At 50.2% G+C, this 16,205-nt stretch overlaps 1 protein-coding gene across 2 annotated transcripts in view; it reads right to left on the bottom strand.

Moving 5' to 3' along the window:
* The window catches only part of Syne3 (spectrin repeat containing nuclear envelope family member 3), an 83,190-nt gene that overhangs the window by 60,945 nt on the left and 6,040 nt on the right, over window positions 1-16,205 (bottom strand). The window contains exon 1 of one of the 2 annotated variants that reach the window (XM_076921270.1): window positions 11,724-11,860. The exons of the other annotated variant lie outside the window; for it this stretch is intronic. Coding sequence (XP_076777385.1) covers window positions 11,724-11,775 — 52 coding nt within the window. The 5' untranslated portion in view covers window positions 11,776-11,860. Of the gene's footprint in view, window positions 1-11,723; window positions 11,861-16,205 lie in introns of those variants that run through there. 2 annotated transcript variants of the gene reach the window in all.

The following is a 16,205-nucleotide window of genomic DNA, read 5'->3' as shown; positions in this document are numbered from 1 at the left end:
CCATTCTCACAGTGTGGGGAGAAGGGAATCCTGGGAAGGCAGATCTGCCCTGCCTATACACCTCAGCAGGGAACATAACGCTCAGGTGTCCAAGTACTTGCAGAATGATTATTCAAGGGTTGCCTGGCTTGAAGTATGGTTCACCAGCCCCATCCTCCACCCCTACCCACCCACCCCCAGCCCCAGTCCTGGAAATCCTCCTTGTGAAGACCTGACTCAGCAAGGAGGAGTCATCCAGGAAGTCACATCCTGTCCCCATCAGTCACCTGTCAACCCCAGCATCCCTGTGTTCAGCACTCACTGGTATTATCTCGTCCTTGAAAATGAGGCACATGCCAAGCTAGCGTTCACTGGCCTAATCCCCAGTTGCTTTGTCTCCTCGGGCAGGATTTTTGCCCACATAATGAAAATCCCAGAACCCACTAGACCTGCCTGGCCAGCCAGCTACTTCCTGGGCCTCTCCCTTGAAACCTGTGCCTCTTCAAAGGACTGTCAGCCACAGTAACCATGGACCTTCCTCACCATATGCCTCTCATTGAGACTCTTCAGACATAACAGTTCGCTCGCTCACTCGCTCGCTCGCTCTCACCCACTTTGCTCCTTATTTTACAAGACAGGATCTTGCTGTTGCCCCTGTTTCAAACTCCTGGGCTCAACGGATGCACCCGACTCAGGCTCCTGAGTAGCTGGCACTCTATGTGTCCCCACGCCAGCCTCATGTTACTGACTTGTATACTTGTGTTCCAGTATTCCCTTCCTAGGCTTCTGAGCTCATAGTCTCCAGCATGCCCTGCCCTGCCGGAGGCTCTCCAACCTCCACAGTCCGTAGTATACTAGTTCCACACACTGCCTGAGGCCATGGGGAGGGGAAGCTTGGGGACCGACAGACACGGAGCCAACAAGAACCTAATGCAGGTCCAGAATGCTGTTTGTCAACTCCTTGAATAAGTGACTCTCTGAGGATAAAACCGGGTGCGCTGAATCAACAGGCAAAAGAGTGTAAAACCAGAAAAACAAACAGATTCAGTCGATGTGCAGGAGGCAGGCTGACCTCCAAAAGGCATCTCTACACCCTTCTGCAGGCCCCCCTGCAGCCCTCTCCACAGGACCTGGGACTGCTATGTAGTCTTTGAAGCTGCCACAAACAGCAACAACTTTGAAGATCAACAACCTGCTACCCAGCCTCCCTGGCTCTGAGCTGGTGCGCCCCGTGTGCCTGTGAGATTCTAGGTTATACACAAGGCCTTGCCTGGACTGCCAATTCCAACACCCGGAATGGCAAGTCATCCTAAACAGATGTGAATGGAGAGATGACGACTCTGGCCATGTACCAAAAAAAAAAAAAAAAAAATCTTTCCCCTGTTGGCGCTTAGTAGGCCCTCAAAATGTACTCTCTGCTTATTTCATTGCATGGCACACTTTCAACCTGCTCAAGCAGCCTGAGAAAGCAGCTCTGTTCACCCCCAAGCAAGATCTTTCGGTTGGCCAGGACCAGGGTCCCAGTGCTGGCCTCTCCCTTAATGAGCTCTACTGCTGAACCAGGACCAGTGGTTCCCAGCTGGCTTCCGCGCCCTTCCAGACTGGTGAACCTTTTAAGTGGCAAGGTTGCTGCTAGGAGAAGGGGCTCTTTGGTTCCCTCAGGACATATCTCTAGCAGACTCACAGGAAAAACCAGAAAAGCTTGCCAGCCGCAAGGATGAAGCACCATCGTTAACATCTTCTGTCTGTCCTTCTAAAGGCTAATTGTTCCATGTGACCTTCTAAAGGCTAATTGTGTCTGTTACCATGTTACAACTACGTTACAAACTGTCTTAGCCCTGGGCTGGAAAACCAGCTGCAGAGTGGCCTTAAGATGCCATGTTAAATGCTACATTGTTCCGCACCACAACTCCAGCTATTATCTACAGTGGCTCACATTGCTCTGGGGGGCGGGGTGGGGGGGGTGAATCTTCAAGAGGAAGATACTATAATTAGTTCTCTGTTCCAGAGATATTAAATAACCTGCTCACTGTGCCTGAAGAGCCAGAATGGAGGCTGGAGCAGTTTGGCTCCAGAAGTTTCTGACAGCCGCTTGCCCAGCATCCAGTTAGTCGGTCAGTAGGTTGACCAACTGATGGGCAAATAACACAACACCTGTTTCTTTGAAGCTGGTGAGAGAACTATTCCCCAGAGGTCTACTTCCTGGTGGTCTGTCTTGCTCCCTGTTGCCATCGGCCCACCCTCTAGCTTTTGGTTCAAGATTTGCCGAGTGACCCAGTTAGTAGACCCTCATGTTGTCATCCTCTCTCTAAACCTGCAGCCCTCGGTGCACAGTGCCAGCCAGCATGCCCCCACAGTGCGTCCCTGGACTGCTTCTCAGTCCATGTGTGTCTCCTGCTCAGTGCATGAACCCCCCCATACAGTGACACAGAGGAGCGGGCCTGCTGCTGTTTCCTCAAAAAAAAAAAAAGGAGAACTCATGGGTATTCTCAGACAAGCAAGCCTGGATCTCACAGGGTCAGCCCAGGACCACCCCAGATCTGACTGTGCCTGGATCTCACAGGGTCAGCCCAGGACCACCCCAGATCCAACTGTGCCTCTAGGTCTCTGGCTGCAAGGTAGGTCTTCACGGCACAATAGGGTCCTCTAATGAGCCAAGGAGAGGAAAGTCCTGAGAAATTCCTCAGTCTCTACATGTCACATGGATTTGGTTCTTAGAAGTCCTCTCTAGCTAGGCTGTTTTTCAGATAGTTTAGCCAAAACAGTCACTTGTCACCTGGGATCTTATTTTGAAAAGACATCTATGTAGTCAAGGCTGGGTTCAGACTGGAGATGGTCCTGCTTAGTCTCCCAGAGGGTTGGGAGTACAGGTATCACACACACACACACACACACACACACACACACACACACACACACACACACACCTAGCTTGCCAGGACTAGAGTGCAGAGATAGAGATATGGCCAGGATTCAACTTGGCATAAAAGAAAACCTCTCTTTTCTTTTATGGGCCTCTCTGGGGGATGGGTGTGCGTGTGCCTGTGCCTATGCATGTGCCTGTGCGTGTGCGTATGCTGTGTCTACTTCTTCACAAGGACCTGAAGATAAAGGAACAATTACCCTCAGAATGACAGATACTGAGGATGCCAAGAACAGTCATTGGAGAAGGGATGGCTGTTTTTAACAAAACATGTTGGACATTGCAGACAATGGCATGACACTGGAGCCCTTCTTCACACCATATACAAATCCTAACTCAAAGCAAACAAAGGCTTAAATGTAAGAACTAAAAAAAAAAATGTAGTGAAGAAAATGCGGTCAAAGCATGAGATATGAATCAAGCCAGCCTGGGTCTCTGTGAGTTTGAGGCCAGCCTGGTCTACACAGCAAGTGTAGGTAGGTCAGGACAGCCAGGTCTACACAGGGAGACCCTGTCTCAAAAACCAAACCAAACACAAACAGAAAGATGGCTCAGCAGGTAAGGCACTTGTCACTAAAACTAACTCCTTGTGTATGATCCCCAGAACCCACATACTGAAAAGAAAGAACCAATTCTCATAGTTGTCCTCTGACCTCCACATGCATGCCCTGGCATGCACATATGCAAGCATACACATGTGCAAGCATACACACAAACACACACACACACACACACACACACACACACACACACACACACTAGATAGATAGATGGATAGATGGATGGATGGATGGATGGATGGATGGATGATGGATGGACAGACAGACAGACATTGTCCTGGCTCGTTTTGTTTTGTCACAAACTAGAATCATCACAGAAAAAGCAGCCTCCCTTGAGGAAATGCCTCCATGAGATCCAGCTCTAAGGCATTTTCTCAATTAGTGATCAAAGGGGGAGGGCCCAGCCTATTGTGGGTGGTGCTATCCCTGGGCTGGTAGTCTCAGGTTCTATAAGAAGGCAGACCAAGCAAGCCAGGGGAAGCAAGCCAGTAAGTAACATCCCTCCACGGCCTCTGCATCAGCTCCTGCCTCCAGGTTCCTGTCTTGCTTGAGTTGTTCTCCTGACGGTTTCCAATGATGGATGAACAGCACTGTGGAAGTGTAAGCTGGGTAAACCCTTTCCTCCCGACTTGCTTTATGATCATGGTGTTTGGATGCAGCAATAGAAATCCAAAGACAGACAGACGGAGAGACAGACAGATGTATTAAAAAAAAAATGCCCAGCCACTTTCTCCATAGCCAGTGCCACTGAAACCTAACTCATCTCCCCAACTTTATATCATGAGTGACCTACAGCTACACTGTTAATGTCATCTATATAAGTCAGAGGAGGATCCTACAGTTTGAGTAAAATGTTACTAAGTTCAAGTTACAATAGCAAGATCTCCCAGGTGGGGCCAGCTTAGCAGCAGCCATGTGTAACTGCACTGACAGACTGACGGCCAGAGCTGAGAAACTCCCCACCTGGAGGGTGGGGAAAGTAAGGATCAGACGGCCACTGAGATCCTGACTTGGAAACCAGTGTGTCTGTTGCCAAGCAACGATGCCAAGCAGCAAACCGGTAACCCAAATGAGGAAGTGAGTCACAGATGATAGAGGCGGGCTTCCTTTTGGTGTCAGGACAGGACTTCCCCTCACACCCAGAAGGATGCAGAGATAGAGAAGGTGGATCTTAACCCCTTCAGGCTACCCTTTCCATATGATGTGGGGACAAGGGTGCAGCATGCATGGCTTGGACTTAGACCTGGCGAGCCTTCCTCGTGTATTCTCAAAATACACGGCTGCCAGAGAGTCTACAGGGCCATTGGCCTGACCTAGGATGGACAGTTAAGTAACACTCAACTCCACCCTCCTCACCCCATGTACAAGGGCCCAGGAAGACACAGTATCCCATCATCTGGGTGTGGCACCTCTCATCTTCCCTCAGATACCACAGTCAGCATCTCTTTTCTTCTGAGCTTGGAGACGCCAAATTGATCTGATGACAGATCACATTTCAACACCCACTCAAGGCTGGTGGGCAAGAGATCACAGAGGTGAGTAAGCAGGATCCTGCCACCCCAACAGCAGAGCCCTGCTCTCAGCTCACCCTGATCAACCGCTCAGCCTTGTCCCTCCACTGGAAAAATGGCATCCGTACTGAATACTCCCTATACTTCCCCAGTCTGAGACACAACCTTCAGGGACCCACCACCAGAGTATAAGTGTCCTTTGGAAGTGCTCACTAGGGCTGGAGAGATGACTTAGTGGTTAAGAACACTGTCTGCTCTTCCAGAGGTCCTGAGTTCAATTCCCAGCAAACATATGGTGGCTCACAACCATCTATAATGAGATCTGGTACCCTCTTCTGGCCTACATGCAGGAAGAACACTGTATACATAAGAAAGAAAGAAAGAAAGAAAGAAAGAAAGAAAGAAAGAAAGAAAGAAAGAAAGAAAGAAAGAGAAAGAAAGAGAGAAAGAGAGAGAAAGAAAGAAAGAGAGAAAGAGGAAGAAAGGAAGAGAGAAAGAAAGAAAGAAAGAAAGAAAGAAAGAAAGAAAGAAAGAAAGAAATCTCATTAATATCACTTTCCAAAATGGATTATTGTTGGGTACCTGGAAGGGCCACCAGGTACATGTACATGTATACAATGTACAGCTGTCAGTATACATAAAGACATTTTGATATGTCTTTTTCTCCCAGGGAGAATGTCTGAAATTCTCATGAACCTCTCTAAGGCTTTGACCCAGGGAAAACTAGCAAGCTTGACACAGGAATCCTTGTGTTTAGCTATTACTATAAATGGCCCAGAATGTTCTGTAGAGGAGATACCTTGAGCTCTCCTAGGCTGTCCTGATTCCTGGACAGTCATGCTCACTGTGTTCTGATTTCTCAGTCCAACTGGATCATTGTGTGGGTTTCTCATTTGCTTAACTACCGGTGAGCTCCAGGCCCCTCTGGTTGTGAAGCAGACAGAGCCCTTTGGAGCTAAGCATTGTAGCCCCCTAGACACTGCTGGGTCTGGCCATTTTCAGTGCCATTTTAATCAACAAAACACCATTTGTGGTCACATGGGCCAAACAGCCTAGCTGTCAAAGATTAAACCTAAAGACTACAGCAGAGCTAAATCTGGGTGATGTGGGTTGCTGGGTGGAGCAGGCCCAGTGCCTGAGTCACAGCCTGAACAACCGTACACGGGGTTCACCTTGCACATAGGGTTCTCGAAGATGGATTCCCCCAGGACACATATCTGCACAGCAGGATCAGAGCTCAGCCAGCCTGCCTGGATTCAAGCTGACCTTAACACAGCATCAGCCAATGGATGTCAAGCCTCCAGCTACAAAGTCAGTACCGTGACCTGTCGGCTTCTGACCTGAGGATTGATACTGGTAAAGGGCTTAACCCTGTGCCCTGCAGGCACATAGTGGGTGCTGCTAAGTATCTGTTAAATAACACATTCGACAGATGGCTGCCTCATAGAGAGGAGGAAAGCAGAGGCACACAGAGCAGTCCAGCCAAAAGAGAACGCCAAAGGAAAACAAGTGGCATCCATCCCGTGGAATATTCTGGGCCATTTGCCCTGAGAAATGTGATGACTAATATTGGGGCCAGGACTGATGAGAAGGAGCAGGCTGCAGAACCGTGCGCTCCTGCACCGGGAGCCAGCCAGCAGGCTTTCCTGGAAAGGGTCAGACAGGGAACATACTCTGAGGCCACATGGTCTCTGTCACTGCTTCTCAAACCTGCCTTGGGAGTGTGAGAGCGGCTGCAGATTATCCCCAAAGGAGCTGCCTGTGTCCCAACGACATCTAATTGACAAGAGCGAGTGGCACCATTTGCCAGACCTACTATGCACATCCTAACTGCGTCAGAAAAAAGACGGAGCTAGAAACAAACGTGGGCAGCATGGCAAAGGGATGGATCTTCAGCACACGTTCAAGATGTAATCTAACTGCTGCTGCTATGAGCCTGAATGCCCAGCACTAGGGTTATCCTCAGCCACAGGATACCAAGGCCAGCCTGGGCTATATGACACCTCTTCTCGAATAAGAATAACGGTAAAAATAACTTCCTTAAAGTGATAGGAGCAAGGGGTACTCTGGTTTATTTTTTAGACTATGTGCACATCTGGGTGTGTCTGTTTCTGGTCATGTGTGTGTGTGTGAGTGCAGGCACACAGAAAAGAGCCTCGGGTGCCCTGGAGACGAAAAGCCTCTGACATGGGTGTTAGGAGTGAATACTCAGTACTCAGTAAGAGCAGTGGGCTTAAGCCACTTCCCCAGACCCCTGTTATTTGAAAAGATGGTGATGGCAGCATGCTAATGCCTGCCTTTAATCCCAGCTCTGGGGAGGCAGAGGCAGGAGGATTAGCCTGGTCCACAGAGGGACAGACTGTGTCCCTCCTTTCTCCCCTTCCCTCTGCCTCCCTCCCTCCATGGAGGCTTGTGTTGGGTGAAATTCCAGTCAGACCCAAGGGAGAGAACAGTGCTGGCTGTTGTGCGCAGAGCTGAGAACTGACCAACACCTGCTCTCTCTTCAGCTAGAGGGAGGTGGGAGGCTCTGAGTCTCTCTGGAGCACCTAAGGGCACCCACCTAGTTCGTGGGAAAGGATGGTCAGTGTGTAAGCCCTGATCTGTACTCCCTCTGGGGGTGGGGCATGTACACACACACACTGTGCACACAAACCCACTTAGCTCTCTAAACTGTCCTCTCCCTCCTTTCCGACAGACAATGCTGGCTTTAACTGAGTTCCCGGAAGAAGCTGGCAGCCACAGGATTTGCATGAAAGGCAAATGCCCTAGTCCCCAAGTGGGCCCACTCTGAAGAGGATGCATTCCTTTGGTCACACAAAGGCACCTTATATCTGGGCCTAGGCTGTTTGTGCTTCCCCTGTAACTGCTAAGCAGCCGGCAGGGTTCTAGGTCTGACCGTGTGTGTGTTTTTGTGTGTGTGTGTGTGTGTGTGTGTGTGTGTGTGTGTGTGTGTGTGTGTGACTATGATAGGGGAGGGGTGTATGTGCCACAGCACATGTGTGGAGGTCAGAGGGCAACTTTGTAGGGTCAGCTCTCTCTTTCCAGCCTTACCTGGGTTCCTGAGAATATGCATGTGGTCAGCTGAGCTTTTGGGGCTGGCAGGACCTATGACCTGCTGTCACATTTCTGTGTATCCACTTACCTGCTGAGCTGCCAGGCCACACCCATCCCAGGAACTGTGACTGGCCTAAAACATTTGTAGATGACATTATGATGACAGTGTAGTGTCAAAAGGTTGGACACACACTTAGGGCTGGGGAGATGGCCAAGTCATTAAGGTTCTTGCCACACGACCGTGAGGACTTAAGTTCTGTAGTGGTTTAAAGGAAAGATCATAGGGAGTGTCTTTATTTGAAAGGATTAGGACAGGTGACCTTGTTGGAGTGGGTGTGGCCTTGTTGGAGTGGGTGTGGCCTTGTTGGAGTGGGTGTGGCCTTGCTGGAGTGGGTGGGGCCTTGCTTGAGTAGGTGGGGCCTTGTTGGAGGAAAAGTCTTACTGGAGGTGGGCTTTGGAGTTTTTAGTGCTTAAGTCAAACCCAGTGTCTCTCTTCCAGCCACCTCCTGATACAGATGTAGAATTCTTGTCTCCTCCTCCAGCAATATGTCTGCCTGTGCACTGCCATATGCCCAGCTATGACAAGAATGGACTAAACCTCTGAACCTATAAGCCAGCCCCAATTACTCCCAATTAAATGTTTATGTTTTCCTTTATAAGAGTTGCCATGGTCATAGTATCTCTTTACAGCAATAGAAACCCTAATTAAAACAAGTACCATTCCCAAAAGCCATGTGAAAAGCTGGCTATGCTGACATACTCATAATCCCAGCGACTGGGAGGCCGAGACAGGATGGTCCCTGAGCCAAGTAGTCAGGCAGCCTACTAAGCAAGCTCCAGGCCAGTTAAAGACTTTGTCTCACATCCAAGATTGACATCAACCTACACACACACACACACACACACACACACACACAAAGAGAGAGAGAGAGACAGAGAGAGAGACAGAGACAGAGACAGAGACAGACAGAAAAGGACACCTCTGAACTGTAGTGCCTTCCAGACTGCCAATTCCAATGCAACCACACCTTCTCCATTCCTGCTCATCTCAGTTCCCCTGCCCAGAGCAGTGCACACAGGACCCCTTCAGAGAGAATGGAAAGAGCCAGCCTCCCCTGTTAGAAGACAGCTTCACTCATCATGTGGAGACAGATCTGTAGGGCTTCCTTTCTGCACAGCTCACTCACTGAAGCACCACAAGCAAAGGAGAGAGAGGGAGAGAGAGAGAGAGAGAGAGAGAGAGAGAGAGAGAGAGAGAGAGAGAGAGAAACTGAGCCGGGGTCAGTGCAAGAGGACTCTGTGGGGAGAGGACTTTGCTCAGGGGAAGACTGAAAAGGGAGGAGGTGACTTCCCAGGCAGAACAGTAGGGGTGGCTGGGGAAAGGCTCACACCAAGAGCCTGGGGAGCACGCACAATGAATTACCTCACAGTTGCTTGTCTGCGGCAAGGAGGAAACAAGGAAGACCCTCTAGCCCACACATTCACAGAGACAGCTATTATGAAGCACAGGGTTCCAGACAGGCAGGGTTGGTCCCAGGACAGTCTAGCTTCTACCTTCCCAGCAGAGAGAGGAACAGGGCCTTGGAGACTTCTAGAACATGAGAAGTCTCCATGGAACAGGAGAGGTAATAACTCCTCACATCCATCTCTAGTCAGAACAGCAGGGCTAACCTGGGGTGATGTCCGTCCACCATCTGGGTGGTAGAGATAACCTGAAGTGATCATTGGTCCTGGCTTGGTGGGCACTTTTTCAATACTGGGCTCAGATGGATATTCTGTCTGAGGCAAATTGAGAACAGCTGACCAACTACTTCCACCTTCATGTCCCCTCCCAAGGTCTGCCCGTCCTCTCCCCTCTCAGCCACACACAGTGTCCTGCAGCCTGCCCAGAGGCAGCCAGAAACCAAGCAGCTTCTCCTGGGGACCACAAGGGACACCTTCACTAGGGACCAATGCCTGGATGTCTCCATCTCTACTGCAGATGCAGAAGACCCTGGCTCAGTTCATCCTGTTCTAAAGACAGCTGCTTCTGATCGGGCATCGCCTCCTATGCCTGAGTTTCATCTCCTCCCAAGGCCTCCTCCCAAGACTGATTTGACATTCAGCGTGACACTGCCCAGCAAACACACACCCAGTGAACTGAGGCGGCAGCATCCGTGAGGACACGCCCACCTCCACAAACACAGAAGAAAAGCAAAGCAAGCAGAGCATGCTGCACACCCCTAAAATCCCAGCGCTTGGGAGGCTGAGGCAGGAGGATTGCCACAAGTTCTGGACAAGCCTAGGTATAAAGCAATTATCAGGTCAGGGCTACCTAGCCAGATTTAAAAACAAATAAAACACATAAAAATTAATCACCATCACCATATTATAAAGTGAAATCTGAAGTTGAATTTTTAAACATACAAAACACTAAGGTTAAACCTTCACAGAGATTTATCTCCAGTGTTTGCTCCACAACACCTGGAGGACTCCATTCTTGCAAATGGACATTCTAGAACCCTGTTTTTAGAACCTTCTGGAACCTTCCTCACCTACCCTGAAGAAACTCAAAAAAAAAAAAACAAACAAACAAACAAAAAAAACAAAAAAAAACCAACCAACCAACCAAACAAACAAACAAAAAAAAAAAAAAAAAAACATGATCCTTCCCAAGTGTTTGTCTGTAGGCTGGAACATCTACCTTGGAACTCTATGTGAAGATGTGCCCTCAACCTCTAGGCAGGCCTAGCTGTGGGACCCCTCAACAATGCTTGTCCTTGAGAATACCAGGCACAGCAGGAAGAAGTAATGAGAACCCCTACCCCAGGGTAAAGACTGATTAAATTAATCCTGTCAGCAAGCTCCCAGATCAATTGGACCTAATCTCTCTCATGGCCCAGCTAGGGCATTGTTCTGAAAGAGCTGGGCATTTGCTGAGTGAATGAACAAATGGATTATCTAACCTTAGGCTCCCAGTCACTCAGCAGTCACAGCACTGAGACCTGCTTCAGAGGACTGTGGCTGGACTCAAATTCATGGCACTGCTCCGGTCTCAGCCTTCCTATACACAGGGACTACAGGTGTGAACCATGTTCAGTCCTGGGAACCTGCAGGGTTCTGCCCTTCCGGAATGACCAGTTTGACCATGTTTCAGTGACTAGTCCCCTGTGAGCACTGAAGTCTTGTAATATATTCACCACGTTTACAGGACAATGGTGGCTCCAGGAAAAGATCTTAAGGACCAGATGGAGCATCTCAGAATGCTTTGGGGAAGAGGCAAACACATCACACTGAGAGAATTCTCCATACCAATCACAAGGGATGGACTTAAAGCCTCCTGGGAAACAACTTTGTTGACCCTCAGCCACTCCAGCTTAGCCTAGTTCCCTGGAGAGTCCTGGGTCATCAGCATCTGAGGTGAGGTTTCCTCCAGGGTGTCTGCCCTTCAGCCACTCGTACCTAGGACCTGCCTGGACCTGCACATGCTCAGCCTCCCCAGCACGGTGCAGGGTTGCCAGAGGCCTTGCAAGGGCAGCTCAAAGCAATGAATGGAGCCAACCACAAAAAAGTGCAAATGTTCCTTCATTCACTCCTGACTCAAGTTTATTTTAAAAGGAAACTTTTATCTTTGCCTCAAATAGGGAAGCAGGATTAATGGCCTGTCTATTCACATCCTAAGAAACAAGCCGGCTGGAGAGACACACACCCACTTACCTCTTCTGTTTGCCCAGAAGCCGGCACCTTGACAGAGAGTGAAAGGACGCATTAGTGCCACCCTGATATGTCCCCCAACTGTCCCAGGCCAACCCAGGGCTCTCAACTATCCCTGCTCATCAGAATTGCCTGAGAGGTTCCAGAAGAAACAACTCCACTTCCAGAGATTTCTAATTCTACTGGCACACTAAGCAACCCAAGTAACCATGAGAACAGCCTATAAACAGAATTGTTCAAAGAACCAGAAAGGGGCGGGAATGTAGGTCGGGGAGCAGAGAGAGTGCTTGGGGAGCATACACATAGCCCTGGGTTCAACTGCCAGCAGTCTAAACCAAGTGTGGTGGTGGCACACGCCTGTAATCCCAGGGCTTTGGAGGTGGAGGCAGGAGGAGCTGAAGTTCAAGGTTGTCCCTGTCTACGTTCTGGTGCCCTGAGCTTGTGATACCCCAATTTCTCTTGTTGGTCATGCATTCATTGTCCTTGGCAGGGAGCATTTCCCTGCTCTGAGTTCCACATCCAGAACCAACCAGGAGGATCGAGGCTGGAAATCAGAAAGCAGGTCCCAGTGTGCTGGGTCCCACTGGAGAGACCTTGACACTCCCCACACCGGGGTTTATTCCACAAGAGAAAAAAAAAAAAAAGCTGTGAGTCAGGAATGTAGCCTGCATCCTGTCACCTGAGCTGAGGGCAGAGTCACCTGCGGCTGTGCCAGCACAACTCCCTGCAGGTGCAGTGGGTGGAGGAGGCAAAAATGCTCAGCATCTGGCAGCTTTTCCTCCTGGCTTGGGAGCACCCTCCTCCAGGCTTGGGAGCACCCCCCTCCAGGCTTGGGAGCACCCCCCTTCAGGCTTGGGAGCACTCTCCTCCAGGCTTGGAAGCACCCCCCTCCAGGCTTGGGAGCACCCCCCTCCAGGCTTGGGAGCACCCCCCTCCAGGCTTGGGAGCACTCTCCTCCTGGCTTGGGAGTACTCTCAAGGCTTGAGAGCACCCCCTCCAAGCTTGGGAGCAACCCCTCCAGGCTTGGGAGCACCCTCCTCCCCATTTGGGAGCATCAAGGAAAAGGGGGAGGGGTGCCCTGGGAGGATGGATGTTCAGGGGTCAAGGAAGATGTAGCCAGCCCCCAGGACAGGTAAGTTAGCCCTGTACAAGAAGGCTATGAGCCAGTCAAGATATATTGCGGGCAAGAGAACCAGGGTTCCCACCAGGTCTGTCAGACTGTACCTCAGGCCCAGGAGGAGAAAGAAACTGATTAAATAGATAGCAGAGTTGACCTTTGCATAGGAAGAGAGATGATGTAAGAAATACTTTGCTCTGTGGGGTGACCAAACAACCTGATGACTCCTGACTTCTTGGGGTGGGGGTGGGAGGTTCATGACACAGACCTAGCAAGATGACAAAAGGGGCTTCTCCTTCCCCACTCTTCCCAGAGGGAGCTGAGGCCCAGCAAGATTGCTCTTGAGTGAAATAAAAGGCTCTCTGCCCATCAGCCAGATGACTCTGCAGGTAAGGGGGGGCTAGCACCAAGCCTGACAAACCTGAGTTCCATTCTCTAGGACCCACCTGGCAGAAGGAGAGAGCAGGTTTTCCAGGTCACGTATGAAGTCTTCCCTGATACACCCCCACCCACCCACTAAGCTTCCCTGCCTCCAGGCTATCACTAGCTGGGGGTAGCCGATGTTTACGGCACCTTCACACCCACCAAACTGTTTTCACAGAGCAGGGATGTGTCCCTGGCATCTTGCTAGCCATTCCATCTCAGTCAAGGTCAAGTACATGGAAGGAATGCAGTAGTCCAGGGTATGTGGGTTACAGGACGGAAGAGCCCAGATCCCAGCCACAAACACGTGTCTCTCTGGCTTCCAGACCACAGTCAGCTCCTGCTAGGAGCTTCATGACTAACCTTGCCACTTCCTGTGGGTGACAAACACAGGAACTGAGGGCCATCCTCAGTCCTCCTCACTGAAGCCAAGACCTCACCCAAGAGTAGCCAGCCTGGGCATCTGGGTACTTTTACCGAGAGAAGTAGAATTAAGGGAGGCCTCCAGAAAGCAGAAAGAACCTTTCAAAAAAAAATTCCTTAAAATCAGCTCCAAGCCAAGTTGAGTTTGAAATCCATAAATAGACAAATAGACAAGCAAATTACACAATCAGGCTGGCTGCTCAGTGCTAGATGAACGACCGGCCGACCGTTTAACCTAGCAACCCCAACTGGCTCACGTGCTGCCTACAAACCTCCAGCCTGCGGTCAGCAAGTCTCAGTAGCTAACGAACAGGTTACAAATGGAGTTCTAGGGAGAAAGGTGCAGGGAACAGGGAGGGTGCTCTGGGATGGAGGCCCTAGCTCTGGGGGACCTGTGGCATCGCCAGGCCCATGCACGGTCTTGGGGGAAAGGATTTCCTCTGAGGAATGACTTGGCATGGAGGAGGCCCTGGAGCTACATAGGATCTGCCTGGCTGAAGTCTGGGTGGGTCTGTTCTCCACTTTCATAATCCAGTTGTGGAGTGGAGTCCAGATCGGAGCACCTGAATTCAACTCCTAATTGCACTGGCACCTGAAGATGATGAGGATGGGTTATTTAACACTCCTTCAAGCAGGGTGATGTCAGCAAGTCTCTTTGAATAGCTGTGGGACAAACAGGAGAGGTAAAGAACACGGTGCTAGCCCCCAGCAAGTGCCCGCTAGAGGCTGGCTATCATGGCAGACTGGGCAGAGAATCTCTTATATCACTCACTCCATCCATCACCATTCCCATGAATCATTCTATAGGCACATTCGGCCTGCCGCATCCACAGCGCCTTCAGCCAAGGATGCAACCAGACCGACAGAAAATACTGGCGGAATGAAAGTTGTATCTGTCCTGAGCAGACTTGTCTTTTATTCTTCCTAAATAACACAGCCTAGCAACTATTCACATGGTATTTATGTTGGGCTGGGATTGTAAGCAATCCAGAGATGAGGTCAAGTGCACGAGAGCCGGTGTGATGGCTCATGCTTTAATCCCATCCCTTAGGAGACTCAGGCAGGAGGATCACAGTGAGTTCCAAGTCAGCCTGAGCTACAGAGTAGTGGTGCTTGTTTGTAACTCTCAGCATGTGAAGGTTGAGGCAGGAGGATTTCAAGTTCCAAGCAGGCTTGGATTCTACAGACAGACCTTGTCTACGAACAAACAGAAGCACACTAAAAAGAAATAGGTGTGCACGGAATGTGTGTAGCATGTATAAGTTACAAAAAGACCCATTTTATATATAAGGCTCTGTGTGTCACTGATTTGGTGTCTGTGATAACTAGTCTTCATTATCCACATGACTGGTTATAGAGTCACCAAGGTAACGAACCTCTGGGTGTGGCTAGGAAGGTGTTTCCAGAAAGGTTTACCTGAAGAGGGAAGACCCACCTTGAAGATAGGCAGCAACACTCATGGGCTGGGGTCTTGGGTGGAATTAAAAGGAGAAAGGGAGAAAGGAAGCATGCCACCCCATCCCTGTCAGTAACAGACTGTGCCTCCAACCCCAAGCCAGGATAAACCCTCCCTTCCTGAAGTCGCTATCCCACAGATGTTCTGTCACAACTCATCCAATATCTTCAGGGTTCCGGGAACCAGCCCTCTAGGAGATGCCAGGGGGAAACTACACAGAGTAGAAAAGCTGGTTGGTGTCTGTCTGTCCTGCCCTGGGTCACACAAGTTCTGTAGAGGAGACCCAAGGCTCTTGTTTCAGAAAGTACTGGGTTGACAGTGGCCCAGAGGTAAGAACATGCCCTGCTGGCCAATGCTGGAACCTATGTGTGTGTGTGCAAAAAGATCCTCAGGGGCTGCAACCAGGAGCTGAGATCCAAATGGGAAGGCTGGGGCGGGGTTGGGGGTGGGGGTCCCAGCAAAGGAGAGGAGGTGAATATTCTCTACCAGTGAAGCCAATGTGTCATCAAGGTTCCAGTGCTGGCTCTCAAGTGCTCCTGGAACAAACGGCCCTGCCAGACAAGGGTCACAAGAGAGATAAGGACAGGTGCTACACTTGTCTTGGATCTTCCCTGCAGAGCTGACCAAGGTTCTGAGTATCCTGGAAACACTAGGGTCTGCCCCGCCCCCTTTGTTCCACAGCCCAGGGCACCTGTTCTTCTAGCATCTGTCAGGTCCTATCTAGACTTTTGTCTAAGTCATAATTATAGCCACCTCTCTGTAGGCTGCCAGTGAGCTGTGAAGATGAATGGGCAACAGGCGGGCAACAGGCGGGCGTCAGGGGACGACCAGAATTGAGCTCTGGAAACCATTGATCAAGTATCAATAGGCAAGTCCAAGAGAATTGGAAACGGAAATAGGAATCCCATGGTGGAATTTCTAGGAGGCGGGTCTCTACCAGATGTGAGAGGAGTGGCCCAGGGAAGAGCAGCTGGCAGAAGTAACTGCTTGTTGCAACTAGAGAGGGGAGGAAAGTCAGAACGAGTGAAGGGTTTTGTGAAACCCAAAAGCAGCCCCGGGGGCAGGT

This window comes from Arvicanthis niloticus, chromosome 23 (assembly GCF_011762505.2).
Source record: "Arvicanthis niloticus isolate mArvNil1 chromosome 23, mArvNil1.pat.X, whole genome shotgun sequence".
NCBI classification, from domain to species: domain Eukaryota; kingdom Metazoa; phylum Chordata; class Mammalia; order Rodentia; family Muridae; genus Arvicanthis; species Arvicanthis niloticus.
The sequence above is the reverse complement of the archived record's forward strand: the minus strand, read 5'-3'. Positions and strand labels throughout refer to the sequence as shown.